Below are 19,645 nucleotides of genomic sequence, written 5' to 3' on the forward strand. Positions count from 1 at the left end.
GCCCCTAGTCCATAACACTGCACCTCACTTGCTCGGCTCCACGGACCCTGCGTCTCTTCTCCCTCTAGTCGGGCTTGACCCCCACTGTCAACTGCCTGCTTTCCCACGCAAAACTCCTTATTCTCCCTCTTCCTAGACACGCCTCCAGCTCCCTGGTCACCTGACCCCTGAGCTCTGGCTCTGGACACGCCCCCAGCTTCCCGGTCACCTGACTCCTGTGCTCGCAGTCTGTCTTCCCCCTGCAACCAGAGACACGGCCCCGGCAGTTCCGGATCCCTTGTTCTGAAAGTACTTATACCCCGATCTTCCCCATTACACTCCCGCTCTCCTTTAACTCGCCATTCCACGTGCAAGAGTTCCTTCACCAAACGTTCACATTCTTGGACTTCCTGAACGATACGTTGCCATATAAATGTTCGTAACGGTGAGGAGGCACTCCTGCTGTTGTCCGTTCTGACCGGCGTAACTCAGTTTGACCGATGTGGGGTGCAGGGACACTTGGATTCCCAATCTCCGCCTGCCCGGTGGCTTCAACCGATGGTGTTCCCTTGTCGCCTGCACTGGGGACTGCAGGTAATCGAGTGCTGGGGCTCGGAGGTAGAATCAACAATTCTTCTTCATCCACATCGTGGCTTGGGGCAACTGTGACAGGACCCTCTCTAGAAGCAGGTGATCCTTCTTCATCTTCGTCATCTTTAGACAGACAGGGCCGCAGCATACTATGGTGAACCACTCTAGTAGGGGCTCCTTCAGCCCCCTCGGGTTGAACTTCATACACAGGTCCTTCAGCGCCAACCCTGCGCTTCAGTCGGTGGGGGGGCCGTTCCCACCGCCTACTCAATTTGCCTCGGGGCCACCTGTCTCGAACCAACACCCGCTCCCTGGGCCTCAGAGCTGTCCCTCGAAGAGGCAATGTCTCATGATGTTTGAGCTCAGGAAACTTTTGTTGTACCAACCGTTGGAGGGTCTGCAGTCGATGCCGGTGTTCCCGGACCCAGGAAGACATCCCCGTCCATAGGTAGTTCTCCTCGGGGTCCAGCTGTAACTCGGTAATCTCTCGCCCCTTTCGCCCGAACAGTAAGGTATAAGGAGTGAACCCCGTCGTACTATTCACTCGGTTGTTGTAGACCCACACCAGCTCGGCCACAAACTCAGGCCACCGTACCTTCCGATCTTCCTCCAACATGCGGAGCATTTGGATCAGTGTCTGATTAAAGTGTTCACAGGCCCCATTTCCTTGAGGGTGGTAAGGAGTAGTCCGTGACTTCTCAATCCTGTACAACCGGTGCAGCTCTTCCATCACCCAGCCCTGGAAGCAGGCGCCTTGATCGGAATGGATCCTCTTTGGGCAGCCGTACACCCGAATGAAGTCTTGGCAGATGGCCTGCACATCAGATTCGGCGGTCTGGTCTCTGGTCGGGGTCAACACCGCAAACTTTGTGAAGTGGTCTGTCATCACTAGGCAATGTTCATACCCGAAATGCGCTGGTCCAACAGTCAAATAGTCGATCATCAGCAACTCCAAGGGGGCAGAAGTCACAATGGTTTGTATGGGGACCCACTACTCCGGGGGCTTAACCAGCTCACAGCTCCGACATCTTCGACAAGTGTCTTCTATTGTTGCTCACAGTTGGGGGTGGTACACCAGCCTCTGCAACCACTGAAATGTCTGGTCCGAAGTGAGCCCCTCGTTCATGAGCCTCCTTAGCCACTACGCCGACCAACTTCTCTGGGATCACCACTTGCCAAGTGATCCCAAACTCTCGCAGTAGCTGTACCCGTCGATACAGCAGCCCATCTCGCAAACAAAGTCTCTCCCATTGTCCCAGCATTCTCAGGGCCCCCGGGGACAGGGTACTCCTCTCCTTTCGACTGGGGACCTGTCTCAAAGCCACCCATTGACGTAATTGGACGACTTCTTTGTCAGTCTGTTGAAGTCGGACCCAGTCGTCTCTTGGCTGCCCTAGCACTTGTTCTTCTGACGTCTCTCCGATTTGTCCCTGCGCCGCGACCAGCGGTCCCACGAAACTTTGGAAGCTAGGGACCTCATCCGCCTCCAAATCTTCATCACGGTCATGATCAGGCCGTTCATATGTCACTCTGGAGAGGGCGTCGGCGTGAGTATTCTCTGCCTCAGACCGGTAGGCGATCTTATACTGGTACCTGGCCATGCGGGCCACCCATCGCTGCTCCTGGGCCCCCAATTTCGCATTCTCCAGGTGAGCCAGCGGGTTGTTATCTGTTATCACCAGTACTTCGGACCCGGACAAATACTCTGCAAACTTTTCGGTCATTGCCCAAACCAGAGCCAGCAACTCTAATTTGAAAGAGCTATAATTATCTGGGTTCCTCTCAGAGTCGTTAAGGGAGCGACTAGCGTACGCAATCACGTGCTCTTTCTCCTCCTGTACTTGGGATAACACGACTCCCAGACCATGTAGGCTCCCATCAGTGTGGAATAAGAATGGTTGGGAGAAATCCGAATAGGCAAGTATTGGGGCCTCGGTCAGAGACATTTTTAGGGCACGGAAGGCCTCTTCCTGGTTGCTTCCCCACCGAATCGCCTGATTCTTGGAGCCCGCAGGCACTCCCTTAAGTAGCTCCAGCAATGGGTTGGCTATGCGGGTGAAGTTCTTCACGAATCTTCGGTAGTACCCAGCAAGTCCCAGGAAGGTCCGAAAGTCCTTCACTGTCTTCGGGGTAGGCCACTCCTTACGGCGGCCACCTTTTCCCGGGTAGGCCTGACTCCTTCACCGGACATAGTATGACCGAGATATTCAATCTGTTTGCGGAACAGGTGGCACTTCTGGGGCTTCACCTTTAGGCCATGACTCTGTAGGCGACTCAGTACTTGCTCCAGTCACTGGAGCTGCTCCTCGAAGGTGGCGGCATAGACAATTATGTCGTCAAGATAAATCAGTGTTGCCTCGAAGTTCAGATCGCCCAGGCACCTCTCCATCAGACGCTGGAAAGTCCCGGGGGCATTAGTCAGGCCGAAGTGCATCCGATTGAACTCGAACAGTCCCATGGGTAATATGAACGCCGTCTTCGCACGGTCATGTTCTGCCACGGGCACTTGCCAATATCCGCTGGCCAGATCCAAGGAGGAGAAGTATCTTGCCTTCCCTAAGGCCGACAGGGACTCTTCGATTCGGGGTAGTGGGTAAGAGTCTCGTACTGTACAGGCATTCAGTCGTCTATAGTCCACACAGAACCGCAGGGTCCCATCTTCCTTCCTGACCAGGACAATCGGGGCTGCCCACAGACTCTGACTCTCCCGTATCACACCATTCTGTAACATATGGGTTAGCATTTCCTTGACCTCTTTATACATCTGGGGAGGTATCTGCCGGTATCTCTCCCGCACTGGGGCAGCGCTCCCCGTGGGAATCTCGTGGGTAATGGCTTCGGTGCAACCAAAATCATCCTCATGGCGAGAAAAGACTTCCTGGTACCGATCTAGTACCTCCTCAACCTGCTGCACCTGTCGAGGTGAAAGTCCCGTCCATTCAGCCCGCATTTGTTCTAGGATTCTTCGTCCCCCCTTTGCACTAGCACGGTGGGATTCCGGCGTACCGGTGACCGCCAGGAGTCTCCTCGTACAGCGGACAGCTGTACCACATCAGGTCTCACCAACTTCTCTGGCATTCCCAGAATCTGGACTGGGAGGGAGTGTGAGATCACCTTCGCCCTGATTAACGCACCGCACTATAACATTGCCACCATGGACGGTGGCCAGTGTCCGAGCCACCAGGAGTCCGGTGGGTACTTTGTCCATCGATGTTGGTTCTATCTGAACTTCGACCCCCTCAAGAGGTGTGCAGGCCCGTGCCGGTAACGTGAGTACAGTTTGTCCTGGCGGTAAGGTGAGCGCCGTAGCTGCTGGTACTATTATTTTCCCCAGGACCTTCCCTTCACTCGACGTCTCCTGAGCCTGGGCGGCTCGAATTAATTGTTGAAAAACCCTCCTTTGGGGGGTTCGTGGGTCCCACCGGTCTAGAGGAATCTCCTTCGGCTCACTAATCAGGATTTGCCCGATCTCTTTCAGCACATTCATTCCGAGGGTCACCATGGGTCCACTTCCGGTTTCCCCTGCGACCAAGACGACCCCTTTTTTTCCCACATCTTTTCCATACACTCGAATCTTCATCCATACCACCCCTGCGACCGGGATGGGTAATTGATTAGCTGCCGTGAGTCTAATTACTGGTCCCCATTCAGGCCGCACTATCTCTGGAAATTGCTGTTGAAAGTAGGCTTCTGTCATCGTAGTCATCTGGGATCCCGTGTCAATCAGGCAGTGAACAGCCCGACCGCTTATGTCGGCCCAGACAGTCGGGCTGGTGGAAACTAGGTCTTTGGGACTTCCTCTTTTCCTTTCCCCTTCCTTAGACTCCGGGCTGTGTCCCCCAAACACGGAGCCCGTTAGTTTAATGGCTGCCGCGACAGGGGCCGCCCTCGGCTTGCACAGCCCCTGGCGTAATGTCCTGCGCCTCCGCACTTCCAGCAGGTCATGTCTCTGTCTGTGTAGGGCTGCCTCACTTCTCTAGGGAACTCTTCTGCAGGGCAGGGCCTGAATTCAATTCTTTCCCTAACTGGGGCAATCGATCCGGGTATCTCTGGTGTCGATGAGGGGTCTTCTTGAGACTGGACCATTCACCCCGCATTTCCTGTGTTATGATCTGCAACATATACTAAGGAAAGATAGGAGAAAGCTGTCCCTACAGTAAGACTAAGCTGAATCCCTACTATGTAGCGGGCTGCCTGTTCCTTGTGAACAGACCCGCCTTAGTCCTCGGCTAGTCTGAGCGAAGACCTATAGAAGTAAGGGAGGGGTCCCTAAAAGAACTAAGGACTGGGACAAAAAAGGGACACCTCCTAAACAGAAGTTGTTGCAGAACACAAAAAGACAAACTGACAAACAGTACTAGAGGTCCAAGAGGACCAAGCGAACTTGACAGAGAAAGGCACAGAAGTACCAGGCTAGAGACAGTAGAACACTTAAGTCCAGCACAGCCAGAAGGGTGGAGCTGGAATATAAAGGCAGATGGTCACATGACCGCAAACCACAAAATAGAAAAACTAACAGGAGGGTTCTAACATCCTGTATCTCCTTTCGCATCTCTCGAGCCCATTCAGTTCAGCTGCAGGCAGGGTGGGTACCTCATTACTCCGGACCATCCCTGCCAGGGCCGTCACCCCCATCTCCTGCTCACTCACACGTGCCTCAGCCCCCACTTCTAGAAAAGTCATACGTAGGTTAGCGCGCAGGCGCTCCCGCAAGGCCTGCTTCAGCTGCACATCCCTGGGGCCTGCCACAAATTGGTCCCTTAAGATCACGTCAGGGGTGCCCATTCCCAAATTCCCCATGTCGTCTTTTCTAGTGATATAGGCATGCACCCTCTGTAATGCATTACCATACTGCGTCACAGTCTCCCCCTCCTGCTGCACTTGGTTAAACAGCCGTATCCTCAGCTCTCCTACATTGGTGGGATCCCCATGCATCTCCTCCAATATCCGCACAACTTTTTCTACAGCATCCCAGTCATGGGGAGGACGGTACATCACGGAGTGCCGGGCCTCGCCATCTAGGGCCAGTAGGGCTATTTCGGCTTGCATAGCTGGGGTCACCGGATGCATACGTAACATACTCCTAACTCTCTCAACCCAGTCCCACAGCATCATGTTGTCCCCGGTGAACTTTGGGAGATTGCTGAGCACGGCCCCCAGCGGCAAGCTAGATCCAGGGGCTCCCAGGAGGGACTGATCTGCATTGTCTGTGTCTAAAGACTGCATCCTGCCGACTACGCCAAATATAACACAGGTACTTTAGATGCGGAGACACAGAAACACAGCAGCCAATACAGGATTAATAAACAAGGGGGATTTACTGTAACAGGGTCAATCTCCACGCAGTGAGTAACAGAGGAAATATGGGGACAACAAGGGGAGTAGCAGGTAACAGACTATAAACGACAATTCCCAGTTTGAGTCGACACAGTTGTAATCGGCAGTTTTACACTTAGCTGACTCTTGTTCCCAACAAGGCAGATGCCTGCTGATGCCGGTGTTTTCTTCTGGCTTCCCCACCTAAACAATGCTCCGTCTTCTGGCGGCAGCGGGCGGTCTCCGCTTTGACCCGCTGAGCCCCTAGTCCATAACACTGCACATCACTTGCTCGGCTCCACGTCTTCTGGTGGCAGCGGGCGGTCTCCGGTTTGACCCGCTGAGCCCCTAGTCCATAACACTGCACCTCACTTGCTCGGCTCCACGGATCCTGTGTCTCTTCTCCCTCTAGTCGGGCTTGACTCCCACTGTCAACTGCCTGCTTTCCAACGCAAAACTCCTTTTTCTCCCTCTTCCTAGACACGCCTTCAGCTCGCTGGTCACCTGACCCCTGAGCTCTGGACACTTCCCCAGCTTCCCGGTCACCTGACTCCTGTGCTCTCAGTCTGTCTTCCCCCTGCAACCAGAGGCACGGCCCCGGCAGGTCCGGATCCCTTGTTCTGAAAGTACTTACACCCCGGTATTCCCCCTTACATGAACACCACCACTAATCATGAATTTGATGAGCAGCGGATGCTACATCCCGCCCGCCCCAGCTCTTTTTCGGTGCCTAGTGTGGCAGGTTGCACTAGGTCAAAATTAAAAAAATATTTTTTTTAAATCACCCTCTCTCCTCTAGGCTCTCTAAGAAAACCGGTGTCTTTCTGGAGGAGGGAGGGGGAGTGGCGCATTCATTTGTATTCGCGACTTTAACACACGAATACAAATGAACCTCTGTGCGTGCCGGCACTTCCGGGGTCAGTGGAGCTCCAATGAGCTCCCTGGCACCACATGTGGCGGCGTGCGCACGCTGCTAACATCACGGCAGCACAATGAGGAGACCTCGTCATGCTGCCGACATCTAGGCAGAGTGCCTCAGAGGATGACAAGCTGGAGCAGGTAAGCGCTCACAGAGCAAAAGATACGGAGAAGGGGGCTCTGATGAATGCGGGGGGAAGCTTTGGTGAACGCGGGGGAGGGGACTCTGATGAGCGTGGGGGGGAAACTCTGGTGAATGGAACGTTGGGTGGGAAACTGGTGAACGTGGGGGGAACTCTGGAGAACATAGGGTGTAAACCTCTGGAGAACATGGGGGGGGGGAATTTGGAGAACATGGGGAGGAACCTCTGGAGAACATGGGGGGGGCCTCTGGAGAACATGGGGGGGAACCTTTGGAGAACATGAGGGGGAACCTTTGGAGAACATGGGGGTGGGAACTCTGGAGAACATTGCGGGGGGGCCTCTGGAGAACATGGGGGTGGGAACTCTGGAGAACATGGGGGGAACCTCTGGAGAACATGAGGTGGGGGGTAACCTCTGGAGAACATGAGGGGGGACTCTGGAGAACATTTTATAGGAGAGAATAGTGTGGAGACCATGTACCATAAGTGAGACAGTGTGGCGTTATTTTTTGTGCAGGGAGTACAGCATGGGTGGTTATTTTTATTCAGGAACATTTTAATAACACTATTATTTTAAAGGGCACCGTTTCAAGATGTGCTGCAGAATACCAGAGACGATGGAAGCCTCCAGAGACAGCTCTGGATGTGAGAATTTATCATGGAGTCACCTAATTACATGTCACATTAGATTTGCACAATGCAGGCTTCAACAGAAGACTGAGACGGGCAAAAGGGTCAAGGAAAGTTAATTAATCTTTACTACATAAATATACCAGCACTCAATTCAATAACTGGCACAATGGCCCCTCTGCCGGACCAGACTGAGCCCTCAGTGGGGTAGAGCAGCGCTGCTGGACTTTCTCAGCTGCTGATTCTGCTCCTGAAAGAACCATGTGACCGCCTCTGTCAGCAGTCTGACTCCTCCCACACATGTGACTGATCACATGGTCATTACATCATCCAAGGTCCTTTAGCATTTACGGACAGTGGTGTATACATCAGGGTGTGTTCATGTGCCTGGTTGCCCAGTGCTTGTGTATTAGGCCGGCCTCATCCTGATACACAGGCTCCGTCACATCACCGTACTGGAAAAAGCGGAAGTGACCAGCGCGCCACCAATCACAGCTCAGCTGCTGGGCGTGGTTCTACACCTTCACCAATCAGAGTGTTTCCAGGGCGGGGAGCGGCGGCCGGTGATCTGTGCTCCAGGAGGTGACAGGTTAGTTGCCTTGAATGCTCTGGTTAGGATCAGTGAGTTCACTGACTGTCGTGTCATAGAATGTCGGCTGCGCTTTCGCAGTGTGTGTCCGGGAAGCAGCTGCAGTGAGTGCAGGAGCCAGAGCGGATGTTCTCAGGGCAGCAGTGTGCGTGTTATAGATGTGGGGGAAGAAGTCCTATTGTTGGTGGCAAATAAAGATGACTATCCATATACTGCAACCAACAGCCACTGCCCTAGATATAGTTACATCCATTGCAGGGTGCCAGCCATTTCCTCTTCCTTGCTGGGGGAGGGGGAGGCGTCCGATTTCCAAAGATATGTTTAAAATAATAGAATATTTTAAAGCAATCCTTGCTATGAGCAGGGGCGTACATAGAAATCATAAGCCCCATAGCAAAAGTCCTGATTGGGCCTTTCCCCCCCAAAAAATACTTGTTGGGGTCACAGAAGAACATATCTCACAACTTTGCAGCCTCTACAAAGTAATTTTGCCCCTATTGAGGCCCCTTAGTGTTCCCACATACCAATATACCCCTTTCATGGCCCCTATAAAGTAGGATACCAACAAATGTGGCACCGAAACACAGTAAGATACCCCCACACTGAATTCCTCCTTAGTACCCTCCTCACACAATATGACCCTACAGTACCCCCACAAAGTATTATACCCTCACCAATAGCCTTCCACATAGTGTGATGGCACTCCCACAAATAGCCCTATACATAGTATGAGCTGACGGCCTCCCACAAATAGCCCTATACATAGTATGAGCTGACGGCCCCCACAAATAACCCTCCGCATAGTATGAGCTGACAGCTCCCACAAATAGCCCTCCACATGGTATGATGGCCCCTCCACATGGTATGATGGCCCCTCCACATGGTATGATGGCCCCTCCACATAGTATGAGCTGACGGCCCCCACAAATAGCCCTCCACATGGTATGATGGCCCCCCACAAATAGCCTTCCACATAGTATGAGTTGACTGCTCCCACAAATAGCCCTCTACATAGTATTTTCTGATGGCCCTCCACATAGCATGAGCTGATGGCCCCCCACAAATAGCCCTCTACATAGTATGATGGCCCCCCACAAATAGCCCTCTACATAGTGTGAGCTGATGGCTCCCTCCTCCATCTTTGCTTTCAACTATCTACATCCAGGATGCAGATACAGTTGAAAGTCAAGAGGGAGGGGGCGGCGCTGGCCCGCGGCCGTGTGGTCTCCTGCTGTTAGCAGTACGCCACTGATTATAAGGTATATTCTAACCGCTCCAACACAGGATGGTTTGTTGGTGTCTACAGGGTCGGGAAGCAATGACATTATTTGGCCAATATGAATATAATATATTCGGAGTGCACACACACGATTCTTTCCTGGAGGTGCAAGTGAGGCGAGAGCGGAATCCCAGCATATCCAGAAAGAAATGTCCACTGCACACTGGATTAGTGCAGCATAAATGGTGAAGCTTTATTGACAAGGTACAGTAAGTGCATTCATGCAGGATAACACCGCTGTAGTATTGTCACCATCAGGAAGTGACTTGGCCACAATACTACAGCGCTGTTATCCTGTATCCATCCAGCTGACATAGTCCGGGGAATCTCAACCAACATTTTCAATTATCTGATGAAGGTCCGTGTAGGACCGAAACGTTATTAGCTGCTTCTTTCATAGACTTACATTGCCAATTTTGATCCAACACTCTGATTGATATTGGACATGTCTCCGTGTTTTTAAACGGACCACTCAGTCCGAGGAAAAAATCTGACATGTGAACAGCCCCATAGACTGTCATAGTTGTGAGTGCCGTCCGTGAAAAAAACAGATATCACTTGTACACGAAAAACTGATGTATGAATGAGCCCCAATTCTGAATTTTCCACTGACGGAGTTATACTTTAAAATAAGTGTTTACCATTGCACTGTGTGAGGCCCGAGAGCCCTAGACAGATATCGGATGGTGATATGATATAATGATGGCTGGACTATACATGGCAAGCCCTTTTTACCTATTGTTTCCCACCTATTTCCATGTAGATTGTAAGCTTGTGAGCAGGACCCTCACTATTTCTGTAACTATTGAACTATGTGTTATTCTGTAATGTCATTATTGTCTGTACACGTCCCCTCTTAATTGTAAAGTGCTGCAGAATATGTTGGCGTTGTATAAATAAAACTATTATTATACATCTAAATGTGTGTGTATAGTGTGAGAGAAATCTAATATCTATATGTGAACATAATATTTCAGGCAACACAGCCTCGGTTTTGTTACATTATCTGACTTCTTACATGTATCTCAACTTTTGCTGCTCATTTGATTTATTTATCTCTATAATAATAATCTATATCCTTATGTTTGCTATTAGATATCATAACCTTTGCTCTAATTAAGCTTTCTGGAACAATTAACCACAGCATTACGCAAGTAGACGTGCCGTTGGGGAACCAAACCCACACTATATCTAAAATTATATTATAAAGAAGCTTCTTGGCTTTACCCATAAATCACGTTTTTCAATATAAATGATCCAATTTATAATGAAAAAGGGATTCTGGTTGGCTCTAATATTATATAATATGATCAGTTCATCATTCATATATTTTTATTGGCTCTTATAGTATGTATTATGATTGATTGGCTTATATTCTATGTCTTGTTAAAATCTTATTGGTTACTTTCTAAAATCTGCTCTTCGCAGTGCCACAGGTTTGGCCCTCAGAGAGAGACTTTAAAGGGAACCTGTCATCAGGATTGTGCTAAGTAAACTAAATGCAGTGTCAGGTTGGCGCTATTACACTGATTAAAATGGTACCTGGGTTGATACAGTCCGTCTTGCGGTTCTTGTTTAATCTTTGTTTGGAGATAATTAGATTCTCGTGCTTCGGGGCGGCCTGTGGGGGGAGCTTTCTTTGATGGTCTGGCAATATCTTCATCATTGTGGCTTTCCTTTCATGACCAGTCACCTGCCTCCTATTTTAAATACTGCTCTTGCACAGTTCATGTTGTTGTCTTTGAATTTTTTTTTTTAAACTCTAGCAAAATGGCGCATGCGCAGTAGCAGCTATCGTTTGCCAATAGATGCTACTGCAGACGCGCCGCTGCCATTTTGTTGGAGCAAAAAAAAACATTGGCTGCAGCAAAATGGCTGCGGCGTGTGTACAGTAGCATCTATTGGCAAACGATAGCTGCTACTGCGCGGGCCCCGGCGCCACTTTGCTAGAGGTAAAAAAAATTTTTTCAAAGACAACAATATGAACTGCACAAGAGCAGTATTTGAAACAGGAGGCAGGTCACTGAAGGATCAGTGAGCTGTCATTTAAGCCATAATGATGAAGATATTGCCAGAACACCAAAGAAAGCTCCCCCCAACAGGCCGCCCCAAAGCATGAGAATATAATTATCTTCAAACTGCAAATAAAGATTAAACAAGAACCACAAGATGAATTTCATCAACCAAGGTTATCATATTAATCAGTGTAACGGCACCAACCTGACACTGCTTGTAGTTTACTTAGCACAATCCCGGTGACAGGTTCGCTTTAAAAGCTCTTCCATCTAAGTTTTTATCATCTTATGATGTTGCAATCTTTATATTATATAGCACTGTGATCTCACAATTGCTCATTTTGCCTTTCTACCACGCTAACTATTTTCTTTCTCTGCTCTGTGTAGAAACAGGAAGTCTCTTGTTCCTACATTAATCTTTCCCCTCTTCAACTCCTGACCCAGCTGCCCCCCCCCCCCCCCGCCATGGACTTTTTCAATTATTCATGACTCATACAGGTAAAATTGATTTACTGTTTCTACATAGAGCTTAGAAGGATTCTGCTAGTCAGTTTTTAATCACATGACGTCCTAGACCTAATGGAGAAGAGAAGAATTAGCTGGGTAGAAAGGCAAAATGAGCAATTGTAAGTACACAGTGCTAGATAATATGATCATGGCAATATATTAAGGGAATAAGAATTTTGATGGGAGGAGCTCTTCTTTAACGTTCATACCGTATGTGTATTTTGCTTCTCCGGCCAGCCACTCCCTTACGCCAGAGAGACATATAACTTATTCTTCTAATTTAAAATCGACGGACAATAGGCTGTAGGGGGCTATATAAAACTTCTGCTTCTGGGGCCCATCGTGTTTCTGCAGCAACAATAGTTAACTTTTTGATATCTTGCAGGACAATGTGTGAGGTAGAACTGAGCACACGTGTGTACGTGAAAATGATTCTACATGCAGCCCACTACCCACACAGCGCAGTGAGCGGAGCTCTTCTGGGGCGCAGAACACCTGGCTGCCTTACATTATGTGACTGTGTGCCTATCAGTCACCAGCTGCCACTTGCTCTCAGTCTAGAGGTGGCGCTAACACAGGTACCTGGGCTTTCTGATTGATGTAGCTTCCTGTCATTGCTGTATATCACGAAATATAGAATCATGCACAGGCCTTGTACGTCCAGCATGTTATGGATCCTTGTTATAGAATATGCAATACCGCTAATATCATAAAGGCAGGAGGTTTCTCTCACTATTTAAAACGTTTAATGCATTGAAGCACTAAATTATCATACATTTAATTGCGTAAGGAACCATGCAAAGGAGACAACCATAGTCTTCATATGCTGCCCCCTGCTCCACTCCCACTGGTCGCACACCGGCCCTTTATACGCCAAACAGACACTGGCTGAATGGAGACCTAATGACACATTCAGCATATGCCCCAAAACAAGAACGAAGAGAAAAATTACACTTGGAGCATGCTGGTATTAGAAAAAACACAGAAAGCTTTGAAACTGTTGCCAAAGCTCAGCAGAAAATAATGTAATATATATATGAGAGTTCTTTAAATGCTGTGATAAATTACCTCCATAGCCATAAAAATACATAAAAGAAGAAAAACATAAAACACCCTTTGCGAACCAAGTTCAGCTTCACTTCCCTGTATTTTATGTAATTGTTATTATGCACAATTATTGCTTTTATTTCACCGGTTCTGACTATTCATGTCACTGTGTGTGCTATTGTTTCTACTCTTGTCTCTGGATTTCACCCTTTTTCTTTTTCCCCCCTCTATCATATCCTGACTGCCCGCAGATAGACTCCTGGAGCGCTCTTCAAGGACTGGTTATAGCAGGGTTCTACCAAGCAAATGCCACCCTCAGAGATACTAGGTGAACAGCTCTATTTCATGACAACACTTTTACACCACTTGCTCACCATTGTCTGGTCCTATATTTATAAGAAAATGGAAAAAAGACTGATATCCAGAGTTCCATCTGAACAAACCTTTTACGTATGCCCTGTGAGCTTAAGCTTAAAGGGAATGTGTGGACAGGATTTCACCTCCTCAAATTATTTATAGTCACACGTAGCTCTTCCAAAGACAAGTCCAGCAATACCTTTACATGGCCAGTCTGTTCCTCCTTCACTGAGAAATCAGCATTTGAATTGATATGCAAATGAGGCTGTAGATCTGAAGCCTCTGTCACTCCAGCTCTATTGTCTGCCCAGTACCACCGCCTCCTGCTTAATTGATGGCCTCTAAGCTGTGTGACTTTAGGCAAAGGAGGCAAAGGGTGTTTCTGTGATAAATTATACTTCTTAAATACTGTACCTCCTGTCTGAAGATCTGATCCTGTATCTGTCAATAAAGAACCATGAAATATAGATGGTATCAATGTTACTGGTAGAACAAAGACTCAAAAAGCAACATGGCTCACCTACCCCCCCCCCCCAAAAAAAAAAAAATCATGACCCCCACCTCCTACGCTCCTAAATTGAAATGCCCCACAGAGTGCCTATACCACAGTTATCGTTCACATATTTGGCATTACTGTAGCGAGGAGAGCCCACTTTACAATTTATGGGGTGTGTGACTCCAGAAGTTCACACTGGGCTCAATGTATTGGGCACTAAGCTGACATATTTGCAATTTTTACTTTGCAACAGCAACTGCGTGCTTGTTTCTGGAAAAAACACGTTAAAGGGGTTTTCCCACGAACGAAAGTTTATTTTAATCAATAGATCTTGTAATAATAATAATTTCCACAATTGGATGTGTTTAAATATAATGTTCCTGTGCTGAGATAATCTTATAAATGTGCCCCTGCTGTGTACTGTGTAATGGCTGTGTTTGACCGTACAGGAACATGGTCTGATCATACCACAGCTCCTGGGCAGGGGAGGAAGCAAAAGAGTATACAGACAGGACAGCAGGGGATCACAGCTGATGCTTTCTTTGAAGTAAAACATTGTTTCAAAATGGGCTGTGATGTTTTTTACCTCACAGAAAGAAACAGCTGTAATGTCTGTATTCTCTTTTGCTTGTTTCCCCCACTGCCCAGGAGCTGTGGTATGATCAGACCATATTCCTGTACGGTCAGACACAGCCATTACACAGCACATAGCAGGGGCACATTTATGAGATTATCTCAGCACAGGAACATTTTATTTAAACATATCCAATTATGGAAGTTATTATTATTCCAAGATCTATTGATTAAAATGAACTTTCGTTCGTGAAAAAACCCTTTAAGTCAAAATCGTCTCTATACCCATAGATGAATTCCCAGTGTGGAGTAATTTCCAATAAGGTTGCTAACATAAGGCATTTTTCCTCTGTTAGGGGATCTGTAAATGTCGCCTGCCAACTATTCTAAGAAAATCTTTACTCAGGAGAACTTAAGCAAATTTGCGCTCCAAAAGTTAAATAGTGCGCTTTCCCTTCCAAGCCATGGCATGTGCCCAAACAGTAGTTTCCAAGCATTTTATTGGCATACTCAGAATTTTCTCCTGTTACCCTTGTAAAATGTAAAAAAAATTGGGGCTAAATCAACATTTTAGTAAAAAAAAAATATAGTTTTTCATTTTTTCTATCCACTTTGGTTAATTCCTTTGAAGTACCTACATTTTTTAAATGTGTTTTTGCATACGTTGAGGGGTTCTTTTTTTTAATGTGGCCTTATTTGGGGGTTTTCTGACATGCAGACCCCTCAAAGTCACTTCAAAACTAAGGTGGTCCCTAAAAAAAAAAAAGAAACCATGTTTTAAATTTCATTGAAAAAAATGTGAAAATGGTTGGTCACCCTCAAAACTGAAACTGAGCTATTTAGACGTTTTATATAGGGAACTTTATATAAAAATAGGGCACTTTATAAAAATCATACTGGTACTGTGTTTTTCTATAAAACACATTTACTAAAATCTAGTGCACCCATGGCATGGTCGAGAGCTCAGTGCACTTTTTCGCCCTTCATTTACAATACTTTGTACCTCCCCTCATGGTGCCCAAATTGGAGCACTGTCTGATCTAACTCCCCAGCCTGGCACAACTGACATTGGATCGACCGAGTGCTTGCATACACAGTGTCAGTGCCCACAGGGGCCAAGTTTTCATCCATCTGTCATGTGTATAGCAGGTCACCGCACACAGCAGCGATAGCCACTATACACAAGAGATGGAGATGAGAGCGTGTTTCCCTTCTGTGCCTGCACTGGTCGCCGCTGATTTGTTCTCCTGTGTGCTGAAAATGGTGGCTATACACAGGAGAGGGATGAGTATTCTCCCCTGCTCCCGCTGACACTGTGTATACAGGTGCTCAGACGCTCCTTTGTATGTGCAGGGCATGGGGGATTAGATCAGGCAGCGCTCCAAAGCGTGCGTTGCCATTCATCATAAGGGGAGGTACAGAATACTGTGATTTAGGGGACGGAAAGGTGCAGCAAGCCCTTGGTCACGCCAAGAGTGCAACAAGGCCCTTTCATTTACATATTTAGTAAACTTGTTTTTCTGAAAAAACACATTTATCTAAAGCTACAGTAGAAGTATTTACATCTAACGACCAGCGGCAGTCGTCGAATTGCTTGTTGACATAAGCAGACCGCACTCCCAATGCGCACTGAACGCTCTATAAAAGGTTGCTCCGTTCCCATAGTCCTTGGCAGCGCATGTCCTGTTAAAGGTCCATTTTACACTGAAAGATTATTGGGAATGAGGGGTTTTAAGAACACTTGCTTCACAATAATTGTGCAATCTAAACAGTCTGCTGATCACCCAGTGAACGAGCAAAACACATTGTCTTGATATAAGCCTTTCTAGGACCACTCATTCACAATAATCATGTAAATGCCTCTTTAGTCATCAGGGCTAGATGATCTATTTCGTGAAGTGTACAGATTATATTGTTAGACCCTCCATTATACAATTCCGTATACCATGCTTCTATAAAATTACAGTCCAATTCTCTGTGAATAAAACTCTGTATATAAATAAAACCTTCACACATTTGTTCCTATGTGTGTTGTCTTTCAGCATCAACTCTGCCACCCTTCGATCAGCCTCACTGATAGCTGAATACCAAGATGATGCAGTGCTAATATTAGTAAGATAATATGCTTAGATAACTGCTTAGTAAAGAAATCCTTTAGATTTCTCTTACTGTACTTTTTTCTATGTAGATGGATAATGAGCATCTGTCGTCCTGTCCTGGGGTCCCTCCTCTAACAGTTCTACATCAAAACAGCAACAAGCAGTGGATTCCCAAAGAAAAAACTCTGTAAGCACTTTGAAATTGTATGCATAATCTAACCCAAACCAATATTAATCTGCACAATAATAAAAAAAAATTCAAATAACCGGGAGCCAATGGGAGGAACAGCAACTGTCTGATGGATTTTAAGAAGTTTTCAATGGAGCTGGACATCCTTATTCTAATGTATGCTGGAGTTAGTAACATACTGTATTACTGTGATTCTTAAAACAGTTGTCCAATTTTGAAAATCCGCTTTCAAACACAATACCTTTAGTAGGGAATCTGGAATTCACAGATGAGGCGCCCCTGACAGCTCTGGAGGACCTGTCCTGTCCTGTCCTGCCTTACACAGGCAACCAAGTAATTGAATACGCTCTACATAATGCTTCTTGCTTCTCTAATGTCACCATTAGGACATTGAACACCTACTTTCAGATTTTTCCATAAATTTCAGCTGATAAATGGGAGCCTTTGGGTGGAGGGGTGAGCATTGCACTTTGGGACCCTTCTAACAAAAAAAAAAGTCCAAAAAGGTCGACCCCCTTTTAGGAAGATATTAAAAATGTATCACACCTGTGGGAGATATTCATCAAGACTGGCATTTCATACACCAGTCAAAATCTTGAGTTTTGTAAAGTTGCGTGAGTTCTGTATGTTATATGGCATAAATATTTAGATGAATCCCCCCCCTAAATGCATTGCAGCATGCCCACCCTGTAGTATTTATTGTACTTATACTTTATTCCTTTGTCTTTATAGGGTCATGTGGGGTCATTGGGAAGAGACTCGGCGTATTACAAGGAACCTTCTTCATGCTAAAGCTTACCAGCGACTCATTGACTTTGACACTCACCTTGAAGATATCAGATCTGACTGGACCAATGAAGAGCTGAATGTTGAAATAACCCATCTAGCTACTGTAGCAAATGGAAGCACATGAACCCTGAGAGTAATTGTTGAAGGATAAGGACTTGGCTAGACTATATTGTACACTATATTATAGTTGTATGTATCTGTCTATATACATTGTATGAACAAAAGTATTGGGATGCCTACAGGAGCATTTATGACATCCCATTCTAAATCCATAGGCATTCATAGGGAGTTGGTTCCCCATTGCAGCCATAACAGCTCCTACTCTTATTTGAAGACTTTGTACAAGATTTTGGAGTGTGTCTGTGGGAATTTTTGCTCATTCATCCAGAAGAACATTTGCGAGGTCAGACACTGATGTTGGACGAGAGGACGTGGCTTACAATATCCGTTCTAACTCATCCCAAATGTGTTCATGAGGTTGAGGTCCGGGCTCTGTGTGGCTAGTCAAGTTCTTCCACCCCAAACTCTCCCATCCATGCCTTTATGGACCTTGGTTTGTAAACTTGGGCTTAGTCATGCTGGAACATTAAAGAGCCTTCTCCAAACTGTTCCTGCAAAATTGGAAGCATACAATCGTCCAGTATGCTGAAACATTAAGATTTCCCTTCACTAGAAGGGGCCAAAGCCAATCCCTGAATATTAACCCCCAGAGCATTATTCCCCACCAAACTTTACAGTTGGCACAATGCAATTAGGTAACATTCTTATATTTACCAAAACCAGACATGCGTGATTAGTCTCTCCACAGAACGTGTAACCACTGCTCCAGCGTCCAGTTGCAGCATGCTTTACAGCACTCCATCTGAGACATGGCATTATGCTTAGTAAGTTAAGGCTTGTATGCAACTGGCCAACCATGGAAGCACATCAGGAAGCTCCTGGCACAGTTTTTTGTGCTGATGTTAATACCAGAGGAGGCCTGAGACTTTGCAGGTTAATGACTCAGCAGAGTTTTGGCGACTTTTATGTCCTATTCGCCTCAGCACTAGTTGACTTTACTCTGTAACTTTACTTGGTCTGTCATTTTGTTGCTGTGGTTCCTAAATGCTTTCACTTTTCAGTAATACCACTCACAATTGATTGTGGAAGAAATTTCTCAAACTGACTTTGTGAAATGACATCCTATTACAGGACCACATTCAAATTCAGTGAGCTCTACAGAGCAACCCATTCTTTCACGAATGTTGGTGAAGTCAGATGGCATGGCTAGGGGCTGGATTTTATTCTCCTATGGCAATTGGACTGAATTAAAAACCTTAATTCAGTTGTTAAGTGGTGTATCTCAACACTATTGTTCATAGATTATATACAATACGGTGCAAAAGTTTCAGGCAGCTGTGAAAAAAAAAAAATCTGCAAAGTAAAAAAGGCTTTAAAAATTAGAAATGTTAATAGTTAATTGATAAAAATAAAATGCAAAGTGAATGAAGAAATGAGAAATCTAAATCAAATCAATATTTGTTGTGACTATCCTTTACCTTCAAAACAGAATAAATTCTTCTAGGTACGCATGCACGCAGTTTATGAAGAAACTGCAGGGATGTTGTTCCAAACATCTTGGAGAACTAACCACAGTCCTTCTGTGGATGTAAGCTGGTGCCAATCCTTCTGTCTCTTCATGTAATTCCAGACAGACTGGATGATGATGAGAAGAGAGCTCAGTAGGGGCCATATAATCACTTCCAGGACTCCTTGTTCTTCTTTACGATGAAGAAAGTTCTTAAAGGGGTTATCGGGGCTTAAGGTTTTTTTTTCCCTAATGGGTTAAGAACTTAAAGGCGAATAGTTGCTAACTACCTGCTTGTTCTGCATCTCTCCCAGCTCAGGCAGGGATTCTCTTCTTTTGACCTCACATCAACAGAGCAGCTCTTGGCTCTGTCGAGGGGGCATCACTGCCGACTGTCCATCAGCATAACATCAGCAGAGACACCCCATCGACAGGGCAGAGTGGAATACAAGAAGCTGCTCTGTCAACGTGACGTCACCAGAAGAATGAGAATCTCAGGCAGGAGGAGTCCATGACCGCATTTAACTTGAATACATTGTTGCAGGTCAGAACAGGCAGAT

At 46.6% G+C, this 19,645-nt stretch overlaps 1 protein-coding gene across 1 annotated transcript; it reads left to right on the plus strand.

Annotated features, from left to right (window-relative positions):
• Positions 1-7,935: 7,935 nt before the first annotated feature.
• On the plus strand, positions 7,936-19,216 carry EMC9 (ER membrane protein complex subunit 9). Its single transcript, XM_073671042.1, has 6 exons — positions 7,936-8,166; positions 12,353-12,545; positions 13,266-13,342; positions 16,483-16,552; positions 16,629-16,726; positions 17,462-19,216. Exons 2-6 carry the CDS (start codon positions 12,357-12,359, stop codon positions 17,640-17,642), a joined length of 615 nt encoding a protein of 204 aa, XP_073527143.1. The 5' UTR covers positions 7,936-8,166; positions 12,353-12,356; the 3' UTR covers positions 17,643-19,216.
• Positions 19,217-19,645: the final 429 nt, after the last annotated feature.

This window comes from Phyllobates terribilis, unplaced genomic scaffold, assembly GCF_046119375.1.
Source record: "Phyllobates terribilis strain yellow unplaced genomic scaffold, ASM4611937v1 Scaffold_1__5_contigs__length_1240528914, whole genome shotgun sequence".
In the NCBI taxonomy this organism is placed as follows: Eukaryota; Metazoa; Chordata; class Amphibia; order Anura; family Dendrobatidae; genus Phyllobates; species Phyllobates terribilis.

What these genes read in the sequence shown, in the direction of transcription:
- EMC9 (XM_073671042.1), top strand. Translation starts at nt 12,357, where the DNA reads ATGTGTGAGGTAGAACTGAGCACACGTGTGTACGTGAAAATGATTCTA. An exon ending in TAGAGGTGGCGCTAACACAG is followed by an intron (nt 12,546 to 13,265) that starts GTACCTGGGCTT and finishes GACTGCCCGCAG; the next exon opens with ATAGACTCCTGGAGCGCTCT. An exon ending in ATGATGCAGTGCTAATATTA is followed by an intron (nt 16,553 to 16,628) that starts GTAAGATAATAT and finishes TTTTCTATGTAG; the next exon opens with ATGGATAATGAGCATCTGTC.